Source organism: Agrilus planipennis, unplaced genomic scaffold, assembly GCF_000699045.2.
Source record: "Agrilus planipennis isolate EAB-ADULT unplaced genomic scaffold, Apla_2.0 scaffold131, whole genome shotgun sequence".
Classification (NCBI taxonomy): Eukaryota; Metazoa; Arthropoda; class Insecta; order Coleoptera; family Buprestidae; genus Agrilus; species Agrilus planipennis.
This window is the reverse complement of record NW_020439549.1, coordinates 590224-616976: the sequence shown is the minus strand read 5'-3', so window position 1 is coordinate 616976 and position 26753 is coordinate 590224. Positions and strand designations below refer to the sequence as shown.

Below are 26753 nucleotides of genomic sequence, written 5' to 3'. Positions count from 1 at the left end.
ATTGGCAAAGCTCATTTTGCGTTTACTTTTGGTCGGCGATGGAAATCAAAACAAGCACACGTTCATAAACCGATCTAGCACAATGTGCTTCAAAGCCGTGAATAGTTTGCCCGCAATGTATAAGGGATATCATGTTCCTCTTCAAAGCACCCGAAATCCAGACGCACTTCAATTGCACCCAATCCGTTAATCGATATATTCTCCCTATACAGAATTACACCAGTTAATGGTAATACCTACATGAATTTCTACTACGGTAGTGCCTAGATATATTACATTTAATTATTTAAAGCAATATTCAAATCATTCTATAAGAACTTCCTTTTTTCTTCAAATGAATTTTTTTTGTTTGAATAGGTTTTTTCGCTATAGCAATCTCTAGGGAACTGTAAGGAAATTTTGTTAAAAGAATAAGGAATAAAAAGAAATTTAAGGTAATTTGAGGTGAATGGAAGTTAAGTGAGCTTTCAAATTGATGAAGTTTAGCTTTTTGACGCCATAACGTACGGTAAGGAACTTTATTCCAAAAATTAAAATTTGATAAAATGTAGAAGATATTCTGACATAATTTATAATAACATTACGTCATACTAACAACTAATAATCTTAAAAAAAGCCTACACTAACCAAAATTAAATCGAATTCAATTTATTCCGAATTGAAGCATCGCTTTTGCAAGGTACTTTTTGGGGCGAATTGATGCGATCCGTAAAACGAACGGTATTGCACGTTGTACCGTAACTAGACACGTGTTATGGGAAAATATGTTATACACAAGGTCGGGTTTCCAACCCTCTCGACAAATTACTTATTCAGGTATTATTAAGGGTAATGTCTACCCAAACAATTCAAGTATTTATACAGCTCTTTCAAAATTTCATGAACTTTCATATGCCAATCTTATTTTGTGCATTATGAAAACATTGACTCAGTTGTTAATCATATGCCCTGCTATACTTACAACTAAGAATCGAGCTGCAGACAAATTATAAACAGTGGTGAGGGCCAATGTTTTTAATAATTAGTAGAAATATAGAAATATCTTATCACTGCGTAAATAAGACCAAGGTTCATGGAATTCTGTATTACCTATACCATTTTTTTTGTATATATTGGAGTTAAGTTTAGTGATTGGGAATAAACCATAAAAAACGTCATCATTATTATCATCATAAGGTCGGCAGACCTAAAACACTACCCTTATCTAGATCAATCTCTACTCCTGTTTCTGCCTGTAACATGTCTCTGACTAGCCATTCATGCCTGAGAAAGTGTCCTACCAACCTATCTCGCTTATTTCTTATTGACTTCCATAAAGTCCTCTGTTCTCCTATTCTTTCTAATATCTCTTCATTTCCAAACTTCTCTATCCACGATATCCTCATCATTCGCCTGTAAAACCTGTTTTATTCCCGCTTGCCATCCACGTTTCGCACCCGTACGTGCCATGCTCTAGACATACACCATTAACTTCTTCTTCCCTACTTTTTCTTCCCATATGCATACCATTTTTGTTTTACTTTAACTTATTTTCATACAATACTGTTTTGTAAATACCGCTTCCATTTTATTTAAAGTTATCTGTAACTATTCCTTGTTAGACCGAGCGGCATGGCCTAGAGGTCTAGACCATTGCTTAGCATTCGGGAGGACGCCGGTTCGATTCCGGGTCCGTCCGTCCGCCTTGGTCGAAGATTTTCTGTGGTTTCCTTGGATGACTTAGGCAAATGCTGAGGCAGTAATATTCCACAGATAATCTTTCACTCTCTTCTGTCTTCATTTCGTCCGTCTCATTTTTCTCACCCGAACCCACTACCCACCCATTCCCACGATTCCTGAAGGCAGACTGAAGAGGGCCTTCCGTCCTACCTTCCGGCATAGTCCGGAGGGACTGCCCGCCCACCAGCATTACTGGCTGATGGGAATGAAACACCCAAAAGTTTTAAGTTTTTTTTTCCTTGCTAGACTACTATATCATCTGCAAATCTAAGCATACTAATCTCTTACCTCTGTATATCTATCCCTACAGTTGTACTGTCTTCAATGATGTTGACCGCGTCTTCGATGTATAAATTAAAAAGTAGCGGTGACATCAATTAAAAATTTTTACTTTGTCACTGAATTCCTTATTTGCATCAAAAATGCTGAAAATCCTTAACAAAAATTTGAGTACCTATAGTTATAATATTACTCACGAAACTGTCTGGCGCTTCTCATTATTTATTGAACAACCGTTTTTTCACTTGCGACGTAAAACTTTGCCATAATTTTTATACTTTGGGAAGAGTATGCGAACCACTTCTTCACATTATGGCCATTATAAAAGTTTACAACGTTCGTAATGTGTGAAATCTTACAGCGGCGTTTAATACGTCAGTTTTATCGCAACGAAGTTGAAAGATCGCCCTGCATCGCACCGGCTTACCTTTTATATACGAAACGCCGGGGACTGTAGTCAAATTATACGACCCGCACTAAAATATTTCTGGTTAATGTCCATTGGCTGGTAATAAGTTGCTTGTAAAGCTCATGGGAAGATTATTAAATTAACACATCTGAATAAGTGATAGCTCTTTTAAAACTTGTTAATAGTCTCGAGTTACAATGCGCCAATACGTTGGTTAAGTTACTTTGACAACGCGCTCCGCTTCACCGTTATTTTTACTGATTTTCCACGAAAAATAAGACGTGTTATAATAAATCCTTTTTCATATATACATCGAAGATGCGAGCAACATCATTAAAGACAGTACAACTGTAGGGATAGATATACAGGGGCAAAAGACTAGTATGCTTAGATTTGCAGATGGTATAGCAGTATTAGCATCTAGCAAGGAGGAGTTAGAGATAGCATTAAATAAAATGGAAACGGTATTGACAAAACAGTATTGTATGAAAATAAATAAAGGTAAAACAAAAATACTGGTATGCAAGGGAGGAAAAAGTAGGGAAATAGTGAATATAAAGATAGGAGACGAAAGATTAGAAGTGGCTGATTTTAGGTATAAGTCAGGACGGAAGGAGTAGTAGGAATATGAAGCAGAGGATAGCGCAGGATCGAGTAGCCTTCAATAAAAAGAAGTCAGTTCTATGCTCGCGAACGGTTAATTTAGAAATTTGAAAAAGATTGTTAAAGGTGTATGTTTGGAACGAGGCGCTGTACGGATTCGAAACATGGACGGTGGGAACGGCGGAAATAAAAAGGTTAGAAGCGTTTGAATTGTGGTGTTACAGGCAAATGATGAGGATACCGTGGCTGGAGAAGGTTAGAAATGAGGAGATATTAGAAAGAATAGGAGAACAGAGGACTCTACGGGAGTCAATAAGAAATAGGCGAGATAGGTTGATAGGACACCTTCTCAAGCATAAACAGGAGTTCAGAGGAGTAGAGGTGGATCTAGATTAGATTACTGTTCGCAAATAGTTAAGGGTGTGGGTTGTTCTAATTTTGCGGAAATGCGAAGATTATCTCAGGATAAGAATGAGTGGAGGTGTGTGTCCAACCAGTCTTAAGACTGACGACCTTAGGATAATGAAAGTAAAACTGGCCACAGACATAATCAAAAGTTTCCTAACATTTATCCTTAGGAATGGATAGAGTTGTGTGTAGGATTGTCATCCGTCCCGACTTATCGGAACTGTCTTCGTTATTGAGTTCTCTGTCCCTACCTTCCGATAGAAGACTAAAATGTCCCAATTGAAACTACGTAATGTGAATTATATCTGACAAAGTTAACATAAAATGTCATATTCTACAAATATTGCCTGCGAGTATTCTATGCCAATATACATCACATTTGATGGATATTTCTATTGCATATGACAAAAATGTAACATTCAGTTATTACGTTTGAAATTGTGCTTATGTGAATAATTTGTACGTGCAATAATGTCAGCACTAATAACATGAGCTATTTGTAAGATTACATCAATTCATTTTTCCTTAAAAATCGTTGCCTACTATGCTGTTGAATTCAAACGTTTACATCACGAAAATAACAATCTCACGGGTCATTACAGATTTATGGAAAATTGCCGTTTGGACAGTAATTGACAGTTTAAGTAAAAAACTCCATAAACCGTGCATGGAGTAATAATATTTAAGTGTTCCGTCAAATTGAAAGCCGTCCATATCATCAAACCACTGCATCGTTTGCTAGACGCACACGAATTTCCAAAGATTGAATTTGTTAAGGTAGTGGGAAACCATTTTAAAATTAAATAAATAAACATTTCATAACTGATATGTGTTTTTTTTCTGAAATTATTATCGGAGCTGATATGAACGGGAGGGAACTCTGCTAGTACCCGGGAGGGAATTCGACTATCTATATTTTAACCGAAACTACCTGCGGGAGGGAATTCGGCATCACCGTATTTCGACTTCTGTTCAATATGATGATGACTTGATGACACTGTCAGGACGACCGTTACTCATTTCGCCAAGATTGTACAATTTTCTGGCTTAGGTATTTTTACAACGTTAATGCCCTAAATGAGCTTGTACACTTGCCTAGTCTTTTAAGTTGTCGGAAAGGATTAAGTAGATCTATACGTTCTAGTCAAAATCCACTAAAGCGGTTAATATGAAGCAGCCTTGATGAGCATTTTCATTACAATACTCCCACGCACCGGATATGCCTGTTTTGATTAATTAATCAGATTTTACGGAACGAAAAAAGTGACATGAAATATTCTTTTTGTATGTACGTATGATGGGTAGGAAATGCGTGTACGCGTCCACGTTGGTTCGCTTCTGAGCAAACGAACCCATAAAAAACTCATTATCATTATTACCGCCTTGATACGTTAATTTATGTGCTTAAGTACGCGATATATATTCATCGACAAGCGTTTATGAGGCGCTTTTATTTATAGACGTGCTTATTTACACTTCTTAGCCAGAGTGTTGCAGCTAATCCAGAGAAATTCTAGATCCCGTGACGGCATGACGAGATTTACATCTTGCACTTTGATTTATTCAAATCCGAATTATAATGCAAAGTATCGAACGGTACGCACACACACATGCACATACGTGTATACATGACCATCCATGTATATGTTTGTATGTCTGATCTCTGATGATGGCAATATTCCTCTTGTCTTGTTTCTCAAGGTAAGGAACATTCCACATTACGCGGCAGGACGTTTAGTACCTACTTAAATCGTAGTGATACATATTTGATTTGACGTTTTTAGAGTTTTATATTTGAAGAATGCAATGGAAAACCTTTTTGGTGAGACTTTGTCTGTCTATTTGTATGTCATGGTCTTGAAAATGCATGATTACTGAACTTGGTCATCGTTCGTATTAATAAGTGAATCAATTTTGAAAATATTTTAATTTTCTTGAAAATAGGACTCCAAAAAATAAAGAGAATTTTTTGAGAAGAAATGGGAAACTAATTTTCCTATCTAGATTGCTACTGTTTAAACCCAAATTATACAAAAATTAAATTTTACCAAACTGTACAATGACACATCTATAATGTTCATTATCGTCATCGTAGGGTCGTCAGTTCTAAAACTGGTTGGGAACGCACCTCCACTCATCCCTACCCTGAACTAATCTTCGCATCTCAGATCCTTAACCATTATTAAACAGTAATCTAGTCTAGTCCAGTTTTAGGGAAATCCGAAGATTAGGTCAGGATAGGAAGGAGCCGAGGAACGTGATCAGCCAGTCATAGGATTGACGACCTTATGATGAATCTAGTCTACATCTACCTCTATTCCTTTTAACTCCTGTTTCTGCTTTTAATATGTATCTAACTATTAGTCCTTCACGCCTGAGTAGGTGTCCCATCAACCTAACTAGCCTATTTCTTATTGATTTCCTTAGTTAATTTTATACAATTTAGATGTCAATTTGACTGGATTTTATGTAATTTGTGGAATTTTATATAATTTATTAAACTGACTTCCTGCCAATAATATACGTATATGTGAATTGTTATTTTTCTTGAAAATGAAACCATTAAACAGATTTATTAATACTGTCGATGGTATTAGGTAATGCATCGTTTTTAAAAGTATTTCTCCGTATTGTTTGCTACGAGCTCTTAATTTTTGTGAAATTTGTTAAATTAACAAGAATGTACCTAAGGGCTTTTAATTGCTATCCTTCCAGAAGTAATTCATAAAAAGGTTCACCACGACGTTGTCTCGTTGTCTGCTAGTACCTAAATTAAAGCTAACGTTTCGTTTAGTTATCAAGCATCCGCTTGACATTTTCATTTTAATTAAATTTCGACACTCGCAAACCATAACTGGCTTCGACGATTAAAAAATGTGCCCGGCACTATTATTTTTGTAAGACTTAAAGCCGTCTATTATCCAGAAGTTGCGGTTAATTTTTCATACTGTTTTTCACGAAGCAATGCGACGCGATGCGATCTAAGCGAATCGGGAATCCTAAAAAGGACTATCAGATTGACAGTCGTACGCGTAATTAGTTCGATTACGCAGATTGCGTCAATCACAGTTCAAATGAATTTCTTTACATCTAGTACCGGGATAATGTTTATAGCATCTTGCATTTCCTGACAGTTGTGCCACGGCCGATAATCCATTTGACACGAATATCGACGCAAAACAGGCATGAAATATCCAATCCAATCGCAATTCTAACGGCTCAATCGCTTCAGATATGTTCTTTACAAAAAAAAGCTTCCGCGTTAAGACTGTCAGAAATAGCAGAAAATCGACTGATATCTTTCGAATGAACAAACATCAAGTTAAAATAATTCGAAGTGGTCTGTATTCCGTCGAAACTGCCAGACGCTGATCGCGATTTCGATCTTTTTGGACCTCATCAGCGCGTCGCAGGCAGCTCCGCCAGAACACAGACCAACTTTTACCTGCTGTCTTAACAGTGCGTTTTAGAAAATACTACAAATGGCGCAGTAAGCGCCATCTGTAGCACGATGCCAACCTAAACGTGATAGGCACGTTAGCTTAATCGAATAATCGGAGCATACATAATCCTAAAAATGTAGCATCGTGCTACAGATGGCGTTTACTGCGCCATTTGTAGTATTTTCCAAACATCAAGTTGTATAGCAGTTATTTGTACCTATCAAAGCGGAACTTTACTTCTTTAGCATGCAGCCATTACGAAGAACAGAGAAGTTTGCCCTTAGAATTGGTTAGAAGTATATGAAAAGCTTTTTATTAAAGCTTCTGCAAGTTAATCTACAAATAATTTGTAATTAACTCTGCAATAGATCGCGAAATCATCTGTTCAGGGAACTTTAGAAGAAAAATATAATGCCTAATACAAATTACTTACTAATAATAAGTGATATTTCACTAATTTTATACCGACTGCCATTTTCGCAGACCGAAATTAAAAAAAGAATAAATCCGGCGCTGTTAGTGCGCCAGACGCGATTTCTGGTAATACCAAACATCTGCTGATTGATTCACATCTATCGAAAAATTATGTATCTCGTCATGCCGTCTGCTGTTAGCAGCATAAAGAGGTTACATTTACCAAAGAGATGATGTAAATCACAAGTCATACTGTAGTATTATAATAACATGGGAATTGATTTGAATTTTCCAGAAATTGGACGATAAGCTGGCAGTGTAAATCCATAATGAGATTGTCGAATTTCTAGAAAATTCAAATCAAAACCAAAATTATAATAAAACAGTACGTCTGTCTCGCAATTTATATGACCTCTGTTGTAAATAAAACCTGTTTATGCGATCGACAGACGGTATAAGTCATTACGAGATACCTACATAATTTTTCGATCAGAAGTTTAGTATCACCGGAAACAATTTCCCAATAACTCATCCCCGGATTATTTTTTATTCCTTTTATGAAGATGGCAGATGCATAAAATTAGTGAAACAAGTATTTTATTATCAACAAAAACATATATTTCATGCTACCAAAGGGATTGATGGTTCAAAGCTATGCTGCATTTTGTGTTGTATATTTACATCTTCATATTACGCGTTGTAGTATACATGGGACAAAGCGACCGAATCTTAAATGCATGAATTACACAACATGAATATTTTAAAAATAAATGTACCCAATTTTAGATATCATGAAGTTAATTATAACCATAATGTAGGCACAGGTATTATGTCCTGTATAAAAATACTTCAAATTAAAATGATTGCAAATCTACCTAAAGATCTCTTCCTGAGAATTAGCGGTAAGGTCTCGTTCGATTTTTTAAAAATGTTTGCATTAGTGTTTTCTCTAACAAGTAGAAATAAAAAAAAAATGTTTTCCGAAATAATTTTTCACGAAACATCTTTGTGAAAATTTTCAAACATTTTTATTTTTGGCTGTAACAAAGTAACACTTTTCGCATTGAGAGAGACGCAAGGCATCGCCGTTGATAATGTTTGTTTTCTTTCTGATGAGATTATGTAAATTCTTGACCGTAAACATAAGTATTAAAAAGAATGGACATTTAGCTGCAAAACTTACGATTTGATAATTTATAGGGGCGTATTACAGCAACATGATCCACGTTGAGTCGGTTAATATCGCAACTTAAGTTTTATACATTCGTTACTTAAATGTATCGCTCAACGTGGAGTCGTATATGTAGCCGAAGACCAATGTTAAGAAGCTTATTCGGTGTTAAGGAGCAAGTTGTGTCGGATGACAGGTCGAGAAATATAAAGTTGTTAAAAAAACGAAAGATTAAGTCGTCCGAGGCGATAAGCGTTTTCTATTGTAAAAGCTCCTTAGTCGGCGTTTCAGTCGGTAGCTTAAGCGTTTATCACCGAGTTGTCACCCAAGTCGGTCGGTACACCCACTTCACTAAGGCCCGGTCGATAAAGTATTGACGAGGCGGCCCTGGTAGTAAAACTGTTCACTTGTTCGGTATTTTTTGTCACACCTTTTTATATTCCTTCCACTGAAGATCGTAGATAAGGGTCCCGGGAGAGGTTGTTTGCGTAGCTCCAAGAAAATATTCTGGCACGAATTACATAAAATGTTGGACGTTTCAATTTTCCTAAATTACTACAGGGAGAACTCAACAAAATATGCATGCATCCTTCCAGTTCCAGTAAATTTTACTATCAGGACTCACTTACCTACTTTTGACAATCTTACAAGATGAATAACTTCTTTTTTTTTCAAATAATAAGTACGTTTCGTCGTCGTTGTTGCTGTTGTCACCTCTCATAGCCTGGTGATTATGGCGTTGGTGTATAAATATAAACAACTAGCTTTTCCCCACGGCTTCGCTCCCAGAAATGAATATTCTTTCTCCATAAAACCTTTTAGCTCCCAATTCACCCTTACAACGTTTTACTTTTGTGTAATGTCGCCATCTTTCAAATACAAACGTAGCAACAACATTTCATCCTTAAGGGTTGATTTTTAAAAATTGCCAAAACACGTATTTGCTTAATTTCAGCAATGAGCATCCTTCGAGTAAATCCGAGTACAAATAAAATGTAGCCCATGGAAACGTTGCAATCTCTTTTCATTTGATTAATAATATCAAACAGCATATATACCAAGTTTCAAGTAAATTCAACCATAAATAAAGTATGTCCCAAACAAAAATTGCAACACCTTTCCCTTTTTTAAATTGTCGAGATAGATCTTTCAGAAATTAAATGAGAGACCATTAAAACAAAGTTTCAAGTAAATCTGATCACAAATAATATATGTTCCATTTAAACATTGCAACTCCTCTTCACCACTCATCCCCCCCAACAGAGATTGAATTTTTTAATCAATTTCAAGTAAATCGAACCAAAAACAAACATGCAATCTTAACAAATGAAAGGCTAGACTGATGTTTTGACTGATAAATTTTTTGTTTTGCTGTCAATTTCGTTTTGTCATTCCATGTCAGTTGCGTTTACATATACCACATTTTTCTCGTGGAAAGTGATAAAAAGTATCCTATGTCCTTCTCCCGGTTGTAAGATACCTCCCCATCAATTTTCAGCCAAATCGGTTCAGCCGTTCTTCAGTTATAAGTGAAGTAACTAACACGACTTTCTTTTATATATATAGATTACGGGTTCGATTCCCGGCGAGGGTGTGACAACAGCAGAAACATTTTTTTTCTAATTTACCTGAGGTAATTTGTAGCCGATAAAAATTAAATGAATTTTCCCATTAATATTTAAGGTATTTTTTCTTTAGCCCTCGTATTGTTTCTGTCACTTTGATCCTCCTGTTATCTCGAGATCTTTTTGACGCGGTTCGGACGAAATAACGCCGATTTAATGTCCTTCCCACCACTAGTGCCGTGGTCGTAAAAGCCACCATAAAGTCGCGAACAGTTTTAGCGTACGGTAATGGGAATTGCTTTCGTTCGTTTGATGTTTTCATTTAAGTAGCGCCGTTTCTTCCGTTTCATTGCATTGCTGCTCTCGTTGGTCGATTTATTTATTCGATGCGAACGGATGTGGACCTCCTAAATGGCGTATCAATGACATATCTACCAACTGTATGTGTATTTGTTTTGCAACGTGCGCGTATTTGTACATTATACGTATACTTGTGGTTTGCACTTGTTCATTGAAGAGTCGGTCGTTTGATGCGAAACGATGTCGTTAAGCTAAATAAAGTCCCTCAGGAAATTATACACTTACTTATTTTAATAAACTTCCCATCACGAATTTAAACGCTTTCTGTTTTTATGTCTTTACATGCGTACCACACACTTCCAAATAAAACAACAACGAAATTATGGCACCTGATGTATAGTCATACAAATTATGCCTTCAATTATGTAGGTAAATAAATAAGTATAAAACTTGTCTTCACAATTAATGAAAAATAGAAAAATCATTAAAATTTCACTTACAACTTTTGGTCCTTCGAGCCGGACTTCCTGAAACAAACAATATAAATTTAATGATTTCCATAACTAAGTAATGGTTAAAAAGATTGTAACATATCCAAAAAAATATGAAAAACTTGCATTTGCTACTGTAAAGTATTTTACAAGATAATAACATTATTCTCTGTTGTTTTATTATAAGCAGGTGTAAGTTACGAATAGCAGAGTTAATAAATCTCCTTCATGCAGATAAACATATACGCATGTTATTTGTATATGAGTATAAACGGTTTGCACGTGTATTTGTTACATGAAAAATGATAAGATTTTTTCACACCTTAAATCAGCGTTCACTTTTATAAACGTTTACGAAGCTGTACTAGACATAGCATTTTATCAGAAATTCTATATCATTGGACTGCGGCCTAGGCTCAATTAATCTCCACGGTTTTTCTGAGATATCTGAACCTGAATACAGAGAATTTTAGTTCCTAGACATACATTTTCGTGGCAGATAAACGTCTTAATAATTAATAAGAAATGTCATGCCGTAGGGAATGTGCTGATGCAAGCTGTTTATTTATTCAAATGAGGCTTAATTCTAAAAACATTTTATCCCAACGCACTAATCGAGAACAGAGATGGAAACATCAATATGAAAATTTTTAAACGACTAGCAATAAGTTCAAAATAAATGAATGGCAAACAATGTAGGATGATGATCCAAACCTGGACCAGTAGTGAGAAACTACACATTAACTTGTCGGTACTAGACCAATATTCAACCAATTTTCTAGTGCCAATATTCGGTACATCAACGTGAAGTCAACTTTGGTTAGTACTTCTAAACTACTAAAATTATTTCTGAGTCGCGTAAACACGTTCTTCATTTGGCTTATTTCATTTGCAGCGATCATCATCATTAGCTTTCTGTACTGACTTTTGATACACTCCCTGTTTCATACAACCCCATACAGGTCAAGGTACAGGCCCGTATGTTAATCCAGCTTCTAATATACGAAACTATTGATCTAGATACTGTTCTGCACTGACCTATGACAAAGACTTCGACTGACTACATAAATACAAGTCTACCGTCAATCACACTTAATCTAATCTAACAAATACCAAACAGTGATGCTAAAGTCAAAAAGTAAAAGAAATACAACACGGACGATGCTATTTACCAGCTGATTCAATGTGGCGTTGCATTGTTGCATCTCCCTGTGTGATCCTGTCAGGACCGGACTGGGCCATGGCTGTACTTTGAAGTGCGTTTTATTTTTGAAAACGGTGAATTTTTGGATCACCAAACATTTACTTAATTTTCTTATAATTATAATCTAACCTCTTGCAAACTGGGCACTTATTTCAGAAAGACCCAGTATACTAGATAGAGATATAGGCGTGTTTTAATTACTTAAGTATGATACTCATGCAGGTAACCTACCTAACCTTACGTTAGTAAAATATACCAACGTTTATCGCTACGACCAGGCCGTAGCTGAACGGCATTCTTCCCAAGTCGAAATGTCGTTCGCCAAATAAAATATATTTACCTGCTCCGTGGCTTTTACAAATACAAGCCTCGACTACAGTCGCTCCATATATTGGGCCCGTATATCGACAACTGATGACAGCGCGGCCATAAACATAAATAACCCGCGGACAACCATAAACCCGAAGAGCGTCGTCTACCGACCACCGTCCGAAGAAGCTGGCTGCTGCTGCTGCTGCTGCTGCTGGTTGATAATGCTGACGATGATGGTGTACTGCACCATTGCAACTAACTCTCTCTGCTCGATATTAAAAAGCAAAACAGAAAATTTCGGCGGCGCTTATATTTCCTGAATTATTTACACTTGAATATATTATGTTCAGAATAATTAATTAGTCAATGAAAAGCAGAGTAATCAAGTTGGAAAGCAGCACTGGAGTTACAGAAAATTTAGTTGTTTTACTGTAACTCCTCTTTCTCCTCCCCCTGATTTTTCTTAATGTTCTATTTTAAATTAATTGTCAATTCAATCCTACACAAACAGAATATCAGCAAAATATTGTCTATTTGTAAATTAACAACAACAAATTCTGTCGTTGTGTGGGTTATACGTATTTTAGTAGAATTTGCAAACTAGTTTTACAGAATTTCGATTTCTCATAGTTTCCGGAAGATCCAACGAAATCGTTAAAACATTATTTGTTCTTTTTGGTCCTTCGAGCCGGACCCCAGACTAAACGATTGCAGTTGTGCATGAACAAACAAATGAAGTACAAATTTCTCTCATCCCTGTAGTCATCCCTTTGAGGTTGGTAATTGGCAGTAAGAAGTAAGAAGTAAGCAACATTAAGACCAAGGCCCAGACCATATCGGCAAGACCGAGACCAAATATTTGAGCAAAACTAAAACCAAGACCAAACAAATAAGAGCAACACCAATAGTTGCTTTGATGTTTTCTTCGATATAGGATTATCTACCCAACATTATTGCTGAGTAAATTGAAGAATATTAAACATCTCCCAGTTGTTTAGTGAGTTCAGAGTTAGTGACTGCTAAATTATGTCACACTATTCACTTTTTGCAAAAATCATTTTATGTGCAAATTACAACTGTATTTCCAATTTATTGACCTACACAGAGAATGACAGATTTCGTTTATATTAAAAAAACAACAAATGAAAAACTGATGTAATTTGAGTATCCTGGAGAACAAACAAATGAAGTACAAATCTCTCTCATCTCTCATGATCCGCTGCAGTCATCCCTTTGAGGTCGATAGTTGGCAGTAAAAAAGCCGTTCGGGGTTTGTTTGCTGAAGTGTCAGCAAAATGGCCTTCCTCATCTCGTGCAATATGGTGCGCCATAATCCCTGTCGGCAATCGGCTTATCTAAAGCGGATTCAGTTCAGCTCCAGGCTTTGCCATCGTCAGACAACACAACCGCGCGAGCAGCAGCCCAACACAGCCGGGTTCCCGATTCACTGTCAAGAGGGACAATTAATTCTTCGTCAAGCCGATCAGGTCCGTGTTCAAACAAGTAATCCATGTTTGTACCGTTCTGCACGAACCGAACGAAAGTTTGACAGTTAATTAGCGATTCGTTTCATTATTTACATGTTGCCAGCGATTGCGAATCGTCCAACAACGAGCACAACCAACAACTCGATCATGTAGCAGTTTAAATCTTGTGAAATGGTCACAAGGAACGAACGTTAACGCACTGGTAGCTGAATGTTCTGTCATCACATCAAATGCTTACATGTGTCGATTACTTTTTTTCTGTTCTTGTAGCATTAGGAGGCATTTGAACTGCTTTTAACTAGCAATTTTAGTTTGGCATATTAACCACTTTAGAGTTTGTTAAAGCTTTAGAGGACTTAATATCGATAAAATAAACACCAAATAACAAGACAACGCAACAATCTATATTTACAAATTTAACAAGGAAAGGTCAGCGATAAGACTGATGAAATGTAGTAAGCAGTACTAGAAGATAGGAAGATGGAGTAAGAACTGACTAAGTTATGAAAAAGTAGTCTTTAGAAATGTGAAAGAGGAGCTAACAGTTGGTGGAAGAAAGTAGGGTACCAATAGGATAGTAATAAGATTGGAAAGTTCTGAAGATAAGAAATAGAATATAGTCCCAAATTGCTGAAGAGAACCCATCCTAAAATTGTAATTAGGAAAGGATGCTAACTACGGACGGACCGAGCGGCATGACCTAGAGGTTTAGACATTTGCTTAGCATTCGGGAGGACGCCGGTTCGATTCCGGGTCTACCTGCATTAGTCCAAGTTTTTCTGTGGTTTCCTTGGATCACTTAGGCAGTAATATTCCACAGATAATCTTTCATTCTCTTCTGTCTTCATTTCGTCCGTCTCTTCTTTCTCACCCAAACTACCACCCACCCATTCCTACAATTCCTGAAAGGAAGCAGAAGAGGGCCTTCCGCCCTACCTTCCGCTGTAGACCGGAGGGACTGCCCGCCCACCAGCATTACTGGCTGGTGGGAATGAAACACCCAAATGTTTTTTTACTACGGAAATGTTAATAGGGATTACAGGAAAGTACAAGTAATGAAAATTATTGATATTGATAGAATTGGCTACAAAATACTGAATAATCCGTCACAGTAGTTACGTACGTATATCGAGAGATTTAAAATAAAATCAGGAATGTTCATAAGTTATTCAAGTTTCTCAAGAATTTTGCTAAATGTGTTTGTGAAGACTTGTAACGAGTCTTAGAGGTGTCGGAAGAATAAGAAATGCAAACAAAAACTGGTTAATTGCGAGAAAAGCTTGCACAGCGTGTCCAAAATATGGTAAAACTCCACAAGTACCTACATAATTACCTAATATACCATCATCACTATCATAGGGTCGTTAGTCCTAATACTGGTTGAACAATGAACATGCTCTTCCACATCCTAAGCTTATCTTCGCATTTCCTTAAACCAATACACATCCTTAACTTTTTGTGAACAGTAAATCGTTAGGTAGAGTTAAATACATTTTTTGCTTTTCTGTCGTCATGTAGGTATGGTCGTCGCATAATGCCCCCCCCCCCCTCTTTCCTAATAGTTTTTATTACCTTTCTCGGACAATTAAAGGTATTTTGAAATTAACTTCAGTGAATTATGTTGTGTTTCCATATGATTTATAATGCATTTAGAAAAGCACCTAGCGTTTTCCGTAAAGAGCTATTTAATTGAAAGTTATGAAGGCGTGCGGTGAGCGCCATTCAATTTATAGTGCAAATGTTGCTAATTTAACATTAATTGCAACTCGTAACGTGCACGTGACACATTTTATTATCAGTTTTATGCTTGTTATCGAATCGTTTACAACACCGAGGATAACTATTAGTCAAGTTTTATCGTTCGGTGCAAACTCGTCGCGAAATTATTCCAGTGAACTCGCAATTTGGTCATCGTAACGACATAATTTATTCGCGCGATTTTAATCGGAATATCGCGATTGAAAATTGAGGTTATGTGTTTGTCAACGGCCGATTTATTGACTAGCGCTATCTGTTGAAAATATCAGCAAGTAGTAGCTGTTGCGCCCACTTCTGCTTGTTAAGTTCCACCCAGCCATTTAAACCCGCCTTTGTCTTTGTTTATTTTCACGTATTGTCTCGGAATATCTTATAGTCCGTCGCTGCCGTTGTGTGCTTCTTCTTCTTCTTCTTCTTCTTCTTCCATGTTACCGTACGTCCATTGGCCGTTGAATAACTGCCCCAAGCTCCGCTTGTGTGTACGAAATATTGCTGCTTGGCGAACGGCGAAAATTTATTTCATTCCTCTACGCCACATCTAGAAAACCGAACTGCTCTTGCTTTCGCTGATTTTATTCCGGCAGCGTTGCCAATCGCATTGTGCCAACCATAAAACAAAAGTAGCCAACAAAAAAAGTGGAAAACTGTTTCTAAACTACATACAATATACTGAAACAACACGAAAAACAAACTTGAATATCTTCATGTCCATGTCATTAAAACAAAAAACACAAACAAAAACGTCAATTTATCTAAAATACCTTCCAATATCATAAACCACCAAAGTCACAGTTATGAGTTATAGAAAGTTATAGGAAGAGTTCCCGAGTTTTCGTAACGCTTCTTTAGAAGTCATGACAACAAACAGAATAGCTCAAAACCCCAACGCCAAAATACGACACTGTAGTTGTCCGAAGCACTTTTCGGTAACAAAGTTACCTTCTTCAGGGACTGAAGTAAACGGCGTTGGGGTTTTGAGCTATTCTGTTTGTTCTACAACAACCGCCAAAGTTTTTCCAATCTTCATATTAAGTCATGACAAGCTTACACATGTGGTGGTGGAAAATTTCAATATTTAAGATAATATTGTGTCGGTAAATAGAAAAATTTGTGCTTAGAAGAATTATTATTATTATAAATGAGCAAGACCAAGACCGAGACCGTATCACCAATACCAATACCAAGATCGAGACTATATCAGCAAAACGAAGGCCAAGACCGAGGCATATCAACCAGACCAAGACCAAGACTAGAAGTATTTGCAAGAGCAAAACTAAGACTAACACCGAACAAACAAGACGAATACCAATACTTGATTTGCTTATCACTGTCAGTCAAGCTATCACCAAGCTATCAGTTTCTCATTGAAGAATAATCGACTTTTCTGATGTTTTCTTCGATATAGGATTATCTACCCAACATTATCGCTGAGTAAATTGAAGAATATTAAGCATCTCCCAGTTGTCCTCTGTTAAAGCTGAAAAGCCAAAACATTTTTTAACAATGAACACAAGCGGAACCGTAGTGCTTCCACTTCCACTGATTTGTAGTAGCTCCATTTGTCTGTCTTATGTTTTTATGTATTCCACGAGAATGTTATTTGTCAACATTTCCTGGAATAGTAAAATTGGCAACATTGTGCTTTACAGTATAGTTGACGTGATACTTTTTCGAGGACATACGCCATGATTCCTGAAAACACTTAACAATATCTGTCGTTCGTTAAAGGCGATTGCATGTATCGATCGATCGATCGAAAGATTTTTGTTCGATAGTAACGACTACGCAGAGAGAACAGTAGGAATGGCGATAACAATAAAAACAAGAAAATTGCGCTCCTAGACTACAGCCCGACACTCTCGAATTGGAACAAATCTCTTTGTTAACAGCCCCATTAGCAGTCCAGCAAATTACTTTAATTTATCGAGTCGTAACGACGGCAGTAGCAAATTTACACTTCTGTTGTTTATGGCAATGATTTTACATCTCGGCCACTTACCTGACATATGTATGTACATTTATGCACTTCACTCTTACGTATGCGAGTTGAAGAATAAAGCAAACGTACGTGATAAATTCTTGAAACTGCAAATAATATAATTTTCAATTTTAATAATTTTTACATTTTCAATGGGTTTCTTTTTGTTTCAGATCTAAATTCCGATTACCTGGATATGTCCTTCGGAAGATCCCCGGGAACGCCGGGCATGCCCGGCTCTAACCAAAGGACGAAACGAATGAGGACTTCGTTCAAGCATCATCAGCTCAGGACGATGAAGTCCTACTTCGCAATCAATCATAATCCCGATGCAAAGGATTTAAAGCAACTTTCACAAAAGACTGGTCTTCCAAAAAGGGTGTTACAGGTCAGTACCTACCTTCTAACTTGTAAAATTTGATAATAATATAGGGGAGTGTGATTTACGACTTTTCCCCTATAATGTGGATAAACTACTGACTGATGTGTGCATTCCCCATAAAATTACATAAAAGCGTAATGATGACAATATTCAACAAAATCCATAACAAGCAAGTTTACTTAAACAGTAATATAATTAAGTATCATTTGTAGGTACTACCCCTTCATTATTGCTGAGTCAGTGTCAAATGTTTCAGTATTATTGTAAAATTAAAGTTACAACACAAACTTTCGTGACTTTTCAATACAAGTACCACAGTTTCTCCATATACTATAAATGTCATATGGTTAGCCAATTGTTTTATTTCTTTGTATAGATATATAGTTTTCTTGTGGTTTGTACCCTAGCCATAAGTTTTGGATAGTTTGTCAGTCAACTGGATTTTGTATAAAACTAACTCAATGCACTTGACTATTTTAGTGCATAGATGACTATACTATTTACCAAAACAAAAATACAGGCCTGACGCTGGAAGCTGGCGGAAATTTTAAAATGCATGGATGCGCGGTGGCAAAAGTAGGCACTTTTAGGTATAACGATTGCAGTCCTCTTTCTTCAGTATTCCTATCAGGGGCGTAGATTAAATATTTAAAAATAGGGATCAGTGAGCAAGTAATAGACATACAAACAGAAGAACTAATTGTTGATGTTGGTGACAGTGATAGAGATTCCCATGATGACAGTGAATGTGAAAACTAACTATAAAACAAAAGCAATAGGTTAATTTTTTCTTTTTGATAAGTCATGTTTTTACATTATTTTCTAGTACGCTACTGTCCTATCTGTATTAATACTATAATTTACGCCTACTGAAAGCTTATTTTTGTATCGGTTCCAAGTGACTTACCCAAATAGGTCATAAATGGGCAAGTACCTGCGCGACCGCTCGCCAGCTCCTTCGTCCGACCTGTACATTACTTCGTAACGGATATAAAATAAAACTATTAGATTACAATCCCATCCTTCTCTAGCTGTATCCGTATAATTCCCGAATTTTAATGATATGTCAAAGAGATGTCGTCGTTTCAGCAACGATAATCCTTTAATAAATTCTGAAGCGTCGTACATATAGTACAATAGCAATTACAATAATTCGCCGAATAAGACAGAACGATTTGCAAACAAGCTCTCGGTAATTTGGAAGAGAAGAGGATTGGATCGCGAGCATCCCGAAGTGCTATTTCAGCTCTTTTTCATTGATAAACAATCGCTCTATCCACCCGAAAGGCCGCGAGCACTAAAAACTGGGCCTATTAAAATCTTTCAGTCGACTGAGACTGTTTGTCTTAGACCTCGTTAATGCTACCTTCCCCAGGCCCTTGCTCGCTCGCTCGCTTGCTTGCTTGCTTAACGTTGGCGCTCACTCTCCAATATTTCAATGGGGATATTGCAGTCAAATGTAACGTGCGCTTTGTTGAAATTTAATACGTACAATTCGCCGATGGTATTACATGGCACAGAACTGTGCACGTCAGTATCACGTATAATAGCTGAGGAAATTAACATTTTCTATGTTACAATTCTAATATATTACACGTTATTGCACATCGTCGTACATAGGCACACAAATTGTATGAACAAAAGCGTGTGAAAATGGAAGACCATGTACCACAACCTTACCATGAAGTAGTACAAACATAATCACAAATATCTACCGGAGGTTTAATTTATTAGAATGATGTTTAATGTCTTCGTACAGTAACACAAAAACAAACAAACGTTTTGCTATTTAATAGTTATTTTGATATTAGATATACCTGGTAGGGAAATTATAAAACTACTTATATAATAATGTGATAGTGAACTGTAGAACTCCAGATAAGAAATTCTACACTTTTATAAGGTATCACTATCAATTGTTTCGACATAGTCGGTCATCCCTACAGAATATGACGCAAACTAACTGAAAATTAGAAGATGGGTCCAATGTATAGCTAAAATCGATTATTTTAGAAAAACTTGGCTAATGTCTGTGATGGTTCTACTACAGGTAATCCAAAATGCTTACCGAACATAGACATTACACTTTTCATTATCGGCATATATATATACATATCCTTTTTCAACCACGTTTATCGGGAAATATTTCTTACTTCTCTGAGAACTGTCCTAAACTAATTAAACTCTCAAAATCTTTTAAATAAAGTCCAACAGTATCCAAAAGCTTTAAGTCGCATTTATTGGACATACATTACTTCATCATTTATTTGAAAATATATTCTCAAAAGTTGATGCCGCCCTTTTATGATTCCATATAGAATATCTTCATGTTTAGTTCATGTAGACTTTACGTTTAATCGAATCGAATTAAATAACCAGATTTAAACTAAAAGTGTCTTTTATAGGTTTTTCTAGGTTATGCTGTGCATAGCTTTTATTTTTCAGATGTATGATTATGTTCCCTAAAGCTTGTATAAAAATAACATACTGTTTGGCCCATATGCGCAACATGACAGTTTATCCGTACGAAAATCTCTGTTACCAATTGTAGGTAGGGGTATATAAGTACCACTAAAAGAAGCTTCAGATTTCGAAATAGAGACATCAGCTTATCTTGCCACGAGTCCTTTAACCAGGGCCTCTATCGGTTAAAATAATTATAAGTTTTCTTATAAATAGCGGAAGTATTAAAAATTTTTATTTTCGTAATATTTACATGAGAAAGATACCCGCAAAAGGTTTTTCGTGTCTTTTATCGTTATTACCGTATGATATGTACCGTTTAATTAATTATTATCATGCAGAATCTTACGTTAACCGAAGAAAGAAAATAGCGTTATCGTTGTAATAAGTGCAACAGGCGGACAGACGACGCCGTACGTTTGTCTGCTACAATTTTTCTTGACGATGATTACAAGCGATGTAATAACTGATAGAGTTGAAAAGTTCCGCCGCTAAATTCTCTTGCATTATATTTACCGTTACTAATTACTGGTTAGAAGAGCTGCAATTTGTATTGTAATGCATCTCAGCGTAGCAATTAGGCGCACACACACACAATTCATATGATAATTTCAGAAGCGCCATTGCATTAACTTTGTTTTTTCATTACGGATGGGAACCGCCAGTGAACACGGTACAAATATCTTGTGTGCTAAACGTAAAATAGGACTAGACATCTGCATCTACAATCTGTGTAGAGCTATAGGCATATCTACGGTCGCTATATTTGGTTAGGGTTTCGTTGGGACGAAACTCTCCTAGTATTGCTATTGGTCTTACTTATTCTGTCTTGGTCTTTTTGAAATACTTCTGGTTTTGGTCTTTATCTTGCTGATGTAGTCTCGGTCTTGGTCTTGGATGGTCTTACGTGTTAAGTCTTGGAATTGTTCATTAAATTCAATTAATAGCGCTCTCAGAATTATTAATCACGAATTCTGTAACTGTAAAAAAGATAGCTCAATATTGACTAGTTAGGTAGGTACCTGGTTTTTATCCACGGAATTTTTTTATACAATGGAGATACTTAGAAGATTTCTATGAATGTTATTTCTTCTCATATCAATACGCATTTGTATATCTTCCAAGCGAACAATATTTCTCCGAAAACACAACCTTTTTTTGTTGTTTTGGGTGTTTCAATCCCACCAGCCACTAATGCTGGTGGACCGGCAATCCCTCCAGGCTACGTCAGAAAGTATAAGGTGGAAATTCCTCTCTCTTCAGCTTCGTTTCAGGAATCGTGGGAATGGGTGGGTGGTGGTTCGGGTAAGAAAGATGAGATCAACGAAATGAAGACAGAAGAAACAGAAAGATTATCTGTGGAATACTATTGCCCCAGCATTTGCCTAAGTGATTCAAGAAAATCACAGAAAAACTTGGACCAAGGCAGACGGATGCGGAATCGACCCGGCATCCTCCCGAATGCTAACCAATGGTATAAACCTCTAGGCCAAGCCGCTCGGTAGCACAACCTTCAGACATCTACTATACCTACCGATTGCGAAAGAATGAACTTTGAAATAGGGAAACTCAATTGCATATCTCTATGCGAATTGCCACTTTCTATTCATAAATTTTGTATACTCAGACGTCAGTCATATGCGGGCAGGATTTATATAAAAGAATGATCATTTTTGGTGGATTGATGGAGAGGATGTACCTAGAAATGGATCAATGCCTTTTACCTACATGCAGGAGTCAGATTAAAATTGAAGTATTTCCTGTAATAGGCTTTACAAGAATGGCTCACCTCGAAATTTATTGTTTGAGGTGGTTTTGAATGAAAAAAATTAAATTTCAATAACATTTCAAAAATTTTAAAAACCACGCTGTTCTGGGAGGATGCAATGATAAAACCATAACCATGGAAAACATCTAATGCATCGGCTGGGTCGAAAATGTGAGAAGTAACGTGAAATAGAAGTAAAATAATATGTTACGAAATAGAGGTAGACCTGGGTTAGGTTACTGTTCGCAAAGAGTTAAGGATGCGGGCTGTTCTAGTAATAAGGAAATGCGAAGATTAGCTGAGGATAGGAAAGAGTGGATGTGCGTGTTCAACCGGTCTTAGGACTGACGACCTTATGATGATGATGATGATTACGAAATAGAATTACGGATTGGAATGTACCCCCTTGTGGCGTCACCTCTGCTAAATGCTTAAAAATTTTAGGTGTCTTATTCTCACTAACTACTAACTCTGGTGTACGCGCAGACGGAAGAACCTCTTCAGCCTTATTTTAGGAATAGTGATAATGGGTGGACGGTTGTTGGGGTAAGAAATTTAAGATTAACAAAATGAAGACAGAAGTTAGTGAATGATTATCTGCCCAAATGTTTTACTTAGTGATCCAAGGAAATCACAGAAGACCTTGGACCAGGGCGAACGAATCGTAATCGATCCGACGTCCTCCCGATTGCTAATCAATGGTCTAAGCCTCTAGGTCATATACCGCTTAGTATTTACAGCAATAATTCATGCGGCTTACGTTAGTCTGTCGTATATTCATCATTCCTAGATAAGTTCAAATAGAAATGACTTATTTTTGTTAAAAGCGACGCAGTGCGCTATCCTTTCTTTGTATCTCTATCGCTTTTTCCATCCTGATGAGTTACCTATCGATAATTAACAACGTCTGTTAACTCTTCGTCTTTAATTTTTATATTAACTGTAACCCCCCTTCCGTCTCCCCTACGTACCAGAATTTTTGATTTATTTAATAATTAATTCTCGGAACACTTACGGTTAAAACTCATCTAATCATGAACAGATGCATATATTTTATAAGTGGTAGAACTACTGATGCACAAGTGTGTCTGTGTTTTCGTGAAAATTCTGTAAGAGGGGATCTATTATCTGGATAGCAATTATTTTTCCGGTCTATCGCGCCCCAATAATCTGAGCTCGCTATCAAGGTTGGAAGGATTTACAAAGCGTCGCTTGAATCCGAGGGCAATTTCTATTTTTGCTAATTGTCGCGTCGGAATGTGCCGGCTATGTGTACACGTATGTATGCGTTTAGATGGGAGCAACAGAAGCGATGAGAAATGACTGTCGACTGACGGATTGCCATGGAAACCGTCGTCTCAGTTGACGCGTTTGTCGCCTCTGTTTCTATCGTTTCGTTCCCCTTCATTGTCGTTGAAGTTTCCTTAAAGGCGAAAAGAAAGTTACGCCACATTAATGTGACTCAAACTGGAAACTTCTTACATAAAAATATCAACTTCTCATAAATAATTTCTAGTGTATGACACACGCCTCATTTCCGTAGAAATAAATTATCGACTGAACGAAAAGTAGCTGCACCTTGGATCTATTTTTTGATTCAGCTTCATAAAATTAACCAAAAGGTTTTCGAAGTGATTGATACGATTTCCAGTTTGTTGGATATCAAAGGTTTGACTTCAATATGAATTTGTCAGGTTTTGTGAATTCCTATACGACCATTTTAACCTGTAATGTGATGGTTTTCGCAGGAGTCAACAAATTCATAAATAATTTCTAATACGTATATGTGCCTTACATTTAGAAACTATTTTAAATTTTATATGAAGCATTAATGCGGTAATTCTGCCAGAGAAAAAAGAATAAACAAGCACCAACAACATAACAAAAAAAATCGGTTGTCTGTAAAGCCGGTTTACTGACGATAGTTGAACGTGACAACGTCATAAGAAAATACTGATGGAATGGGTTCATTTTTCAAAAGAAAATTTTAATTTTATTTGTTTGATAGATATTTTGTATGGATATAGAGAAGGAGGTAAATGGAAATGTATTACTGTATAGCAGCTGTCCACGCGGACGCATCGCTCACTCAAGTAGGAGAGAGACAGATGTCGAACGCTGCCGAACGCGGAGGCCGATTGTNGAAAAACAAACTTGAATATCTTCATGTCCATGTCATTAAAACAAAAAACACAAACAAAAACGTCAATTTATCTAAAATACCTTCCAATATCATAAACCACCAAAGTCACAGTTATGAGTTATAGAAAGTTATAGGAAGAGTTCCCGAGTTTTCGTAACGCTTCTTTAGAAGTCATGACAACAAACAGAATAGCTCAAAACCCCAACGCCAAAATACGACACTGTAGTTGTCCGAAGCACTTTTCGGTAACAAAGTTACCTTCTTCAGGGACTGAAGTAAACGGCGTTGGGGTTTTGAGCTATTCTGTTTGTTCTACAACAACCGCCAAAGTTTTTCCAATCTTCATATTAAGTCATGACAAGCTTACACATGTGGTGGTGGAAAATTTCAATATTTAAGATAATATTGTGTCGGTAAATAGAAAAATTTGTGCTTAGAAGAATTATTATTATTATAAATGAGCAAGACCAAGACCGAGACCGTATCACCAATACCAATACCAAGATCGAGACTATATCAGCAAAACGAAGGCCAAGACCGAGGCATATCAACCAGACCAAGACCAAGACTAGAAGTATTTGCAAGAGCAAAACTAAGACTAACACCGAACAAACAAGACGAATACCAATACTTGATTTGCTTATCACTGTCAGTCAAGCTATCACCAAGCTATCAGTTTCTCATTGAAGAATAATCGACTTTTCTGATGTTTTCTTCGATATAGGATTATCTACCCAACATTATCGCTGAGTAAATTGAAGAATATTAAGCATCTCCCAGTTGTCCTCTGTTAAAGCTGAAAAGCCAAAACATTTTTTAACAATGAACACAAGCGGAACCGTAGTGCTTCCACTTCCACTGATTTGTAGTAGCTCCATTTGTCTGTCTTATGTTTTTATGTATTCCACGAGAATGTTATTTGTCAACATTTCCTGGAATAGTAAAATTGGCAACATTGTGCTTTACAGTATAGTTGACGTGATACTTTTTCGAGGACATACGCCATGATTCCTGAAAACACTTAACAATATCTGTCGTTCGTTAAAGGCGATTGCATGTATCGATCGATCGATCGAAAGATTTTTGTTCGATAGTAACGACTACGCAGAGAGAACAGTAGGAATGGCGATAACAATAAAAACAAGAAAATTGCGCTCCTAGACTACAGCCCGACACTCTCGAATTGGAACAAATCTCTTTGTTAACAGCCCCATTAGCAGTCCAGCAAATTACTTTAATTTATCGAGTCGTAACGACGGCAGTAGCAAATTTACACTTCTGTTGTTTATGGCAATGATTTTACATCTCGGCCACTTACCTGACATATGTATGTACATTTATGCACTTCACTCTTACGTATGCGAGTTGAAGAATAAAGCAAACGTACGTGATAAATTCTTGAAACTGCAAATAATATAATTTTCAATTTTAATAATTTTTACATTTTCAATGGGTTTCTTTTTGTTTCAGATCTAAATTCCGATTACCTGGATATGTCCTTCGGAAGATCCCCGGGAACGCCGGGCATGCCCGGCTCTAACCAAAGGACGAAACGAATGAGGACTTCGTTCAAGCATCATCAGCTCAGGACGATGAAGTCCTACTTCGCAATCAATCATAATCCCGATGCAAAGGATTTAAAGCAACTTTCACAAAAGACTGGTCTTCCAAAAAGGGTGTTACAGGTCAGTACCTACCTTCTAACTTGTAAAATTTGATAATAATATAGGGGAGTGTGATTTACGACTTTTCCCCTATAATGTGGATAAACTACTGACTGATGTGTGCATTCCCCATAAAATTACATAAAAGCGTAATGATGACAATATTCAACAAAATCCATAACAAGCAAGTTTACTTAAACAGTAATATAATTAAGTATCATTTGTAGGTACTACCCCTTCATTATTGCTGAGTCAGTGTCAAATGTTTCAGTATTATTGTAAAATTAAAGTTACAACACAAACTTTCGTGACTTTTCAATACAAGTACCACAGTTTCTCCATATACTATAAATGTCATATGGTTAGCCAATTGTTTTATTTCTTTGTATAGATATATAGTTTTCTTGTGGTTTGTACCCTAGCCATAAGTTTTGGATAGTTTGTCAGTCAACTGGATTTTGTATAAAACTAACTCAATGCACTTGACTATTTTAGTGCATAGATGACTATACTATTTACCAAAACAAAAATACAGGCCTGACGCTGGAAGCTGGCGGAAATTTTAAAATGCATGGATGCGCGGTGGCAAAAGTAGGCACTTTTAGGTATAACGATTGCAGTCCTCTTTCTTCAGTATTCCTATCAGGGGCGTAGATTAAATATTTAAAAATAGGGATCAGTGAGCAAGTAATAGACATACAAACAGAAGAACTAATTGTTGATGTTGGTGACAGTGATAGAGATTCCCATGATGACAGTGAATGTGAAAACTAACTATAAAACAAAAGCAAT

The 26753-nt window shown here is 36.6% G+C and overlaps 1 protein-coding gene across 1 annotated transcript in view; it reads left to right on the top strand.

Moving 5' to 3' along the window:
* The window catches only part of LOC108738341 (protein apterous-like), a 205591-nt gene that overhangs the window by 164554 nt on the left and 14284 nt on the right, over window positions 1-26753 (top strand). The window contains exon 4 of the mRNA XM_025979349.1: window positions 17715-17929. Coding sequence (XP_025835134.1) covers window positions 17715-17929 — 215 coding nt within the window. The remainder of the gene's footprint in view (window positions 1-17714; window positions 17930-26753) is intronic.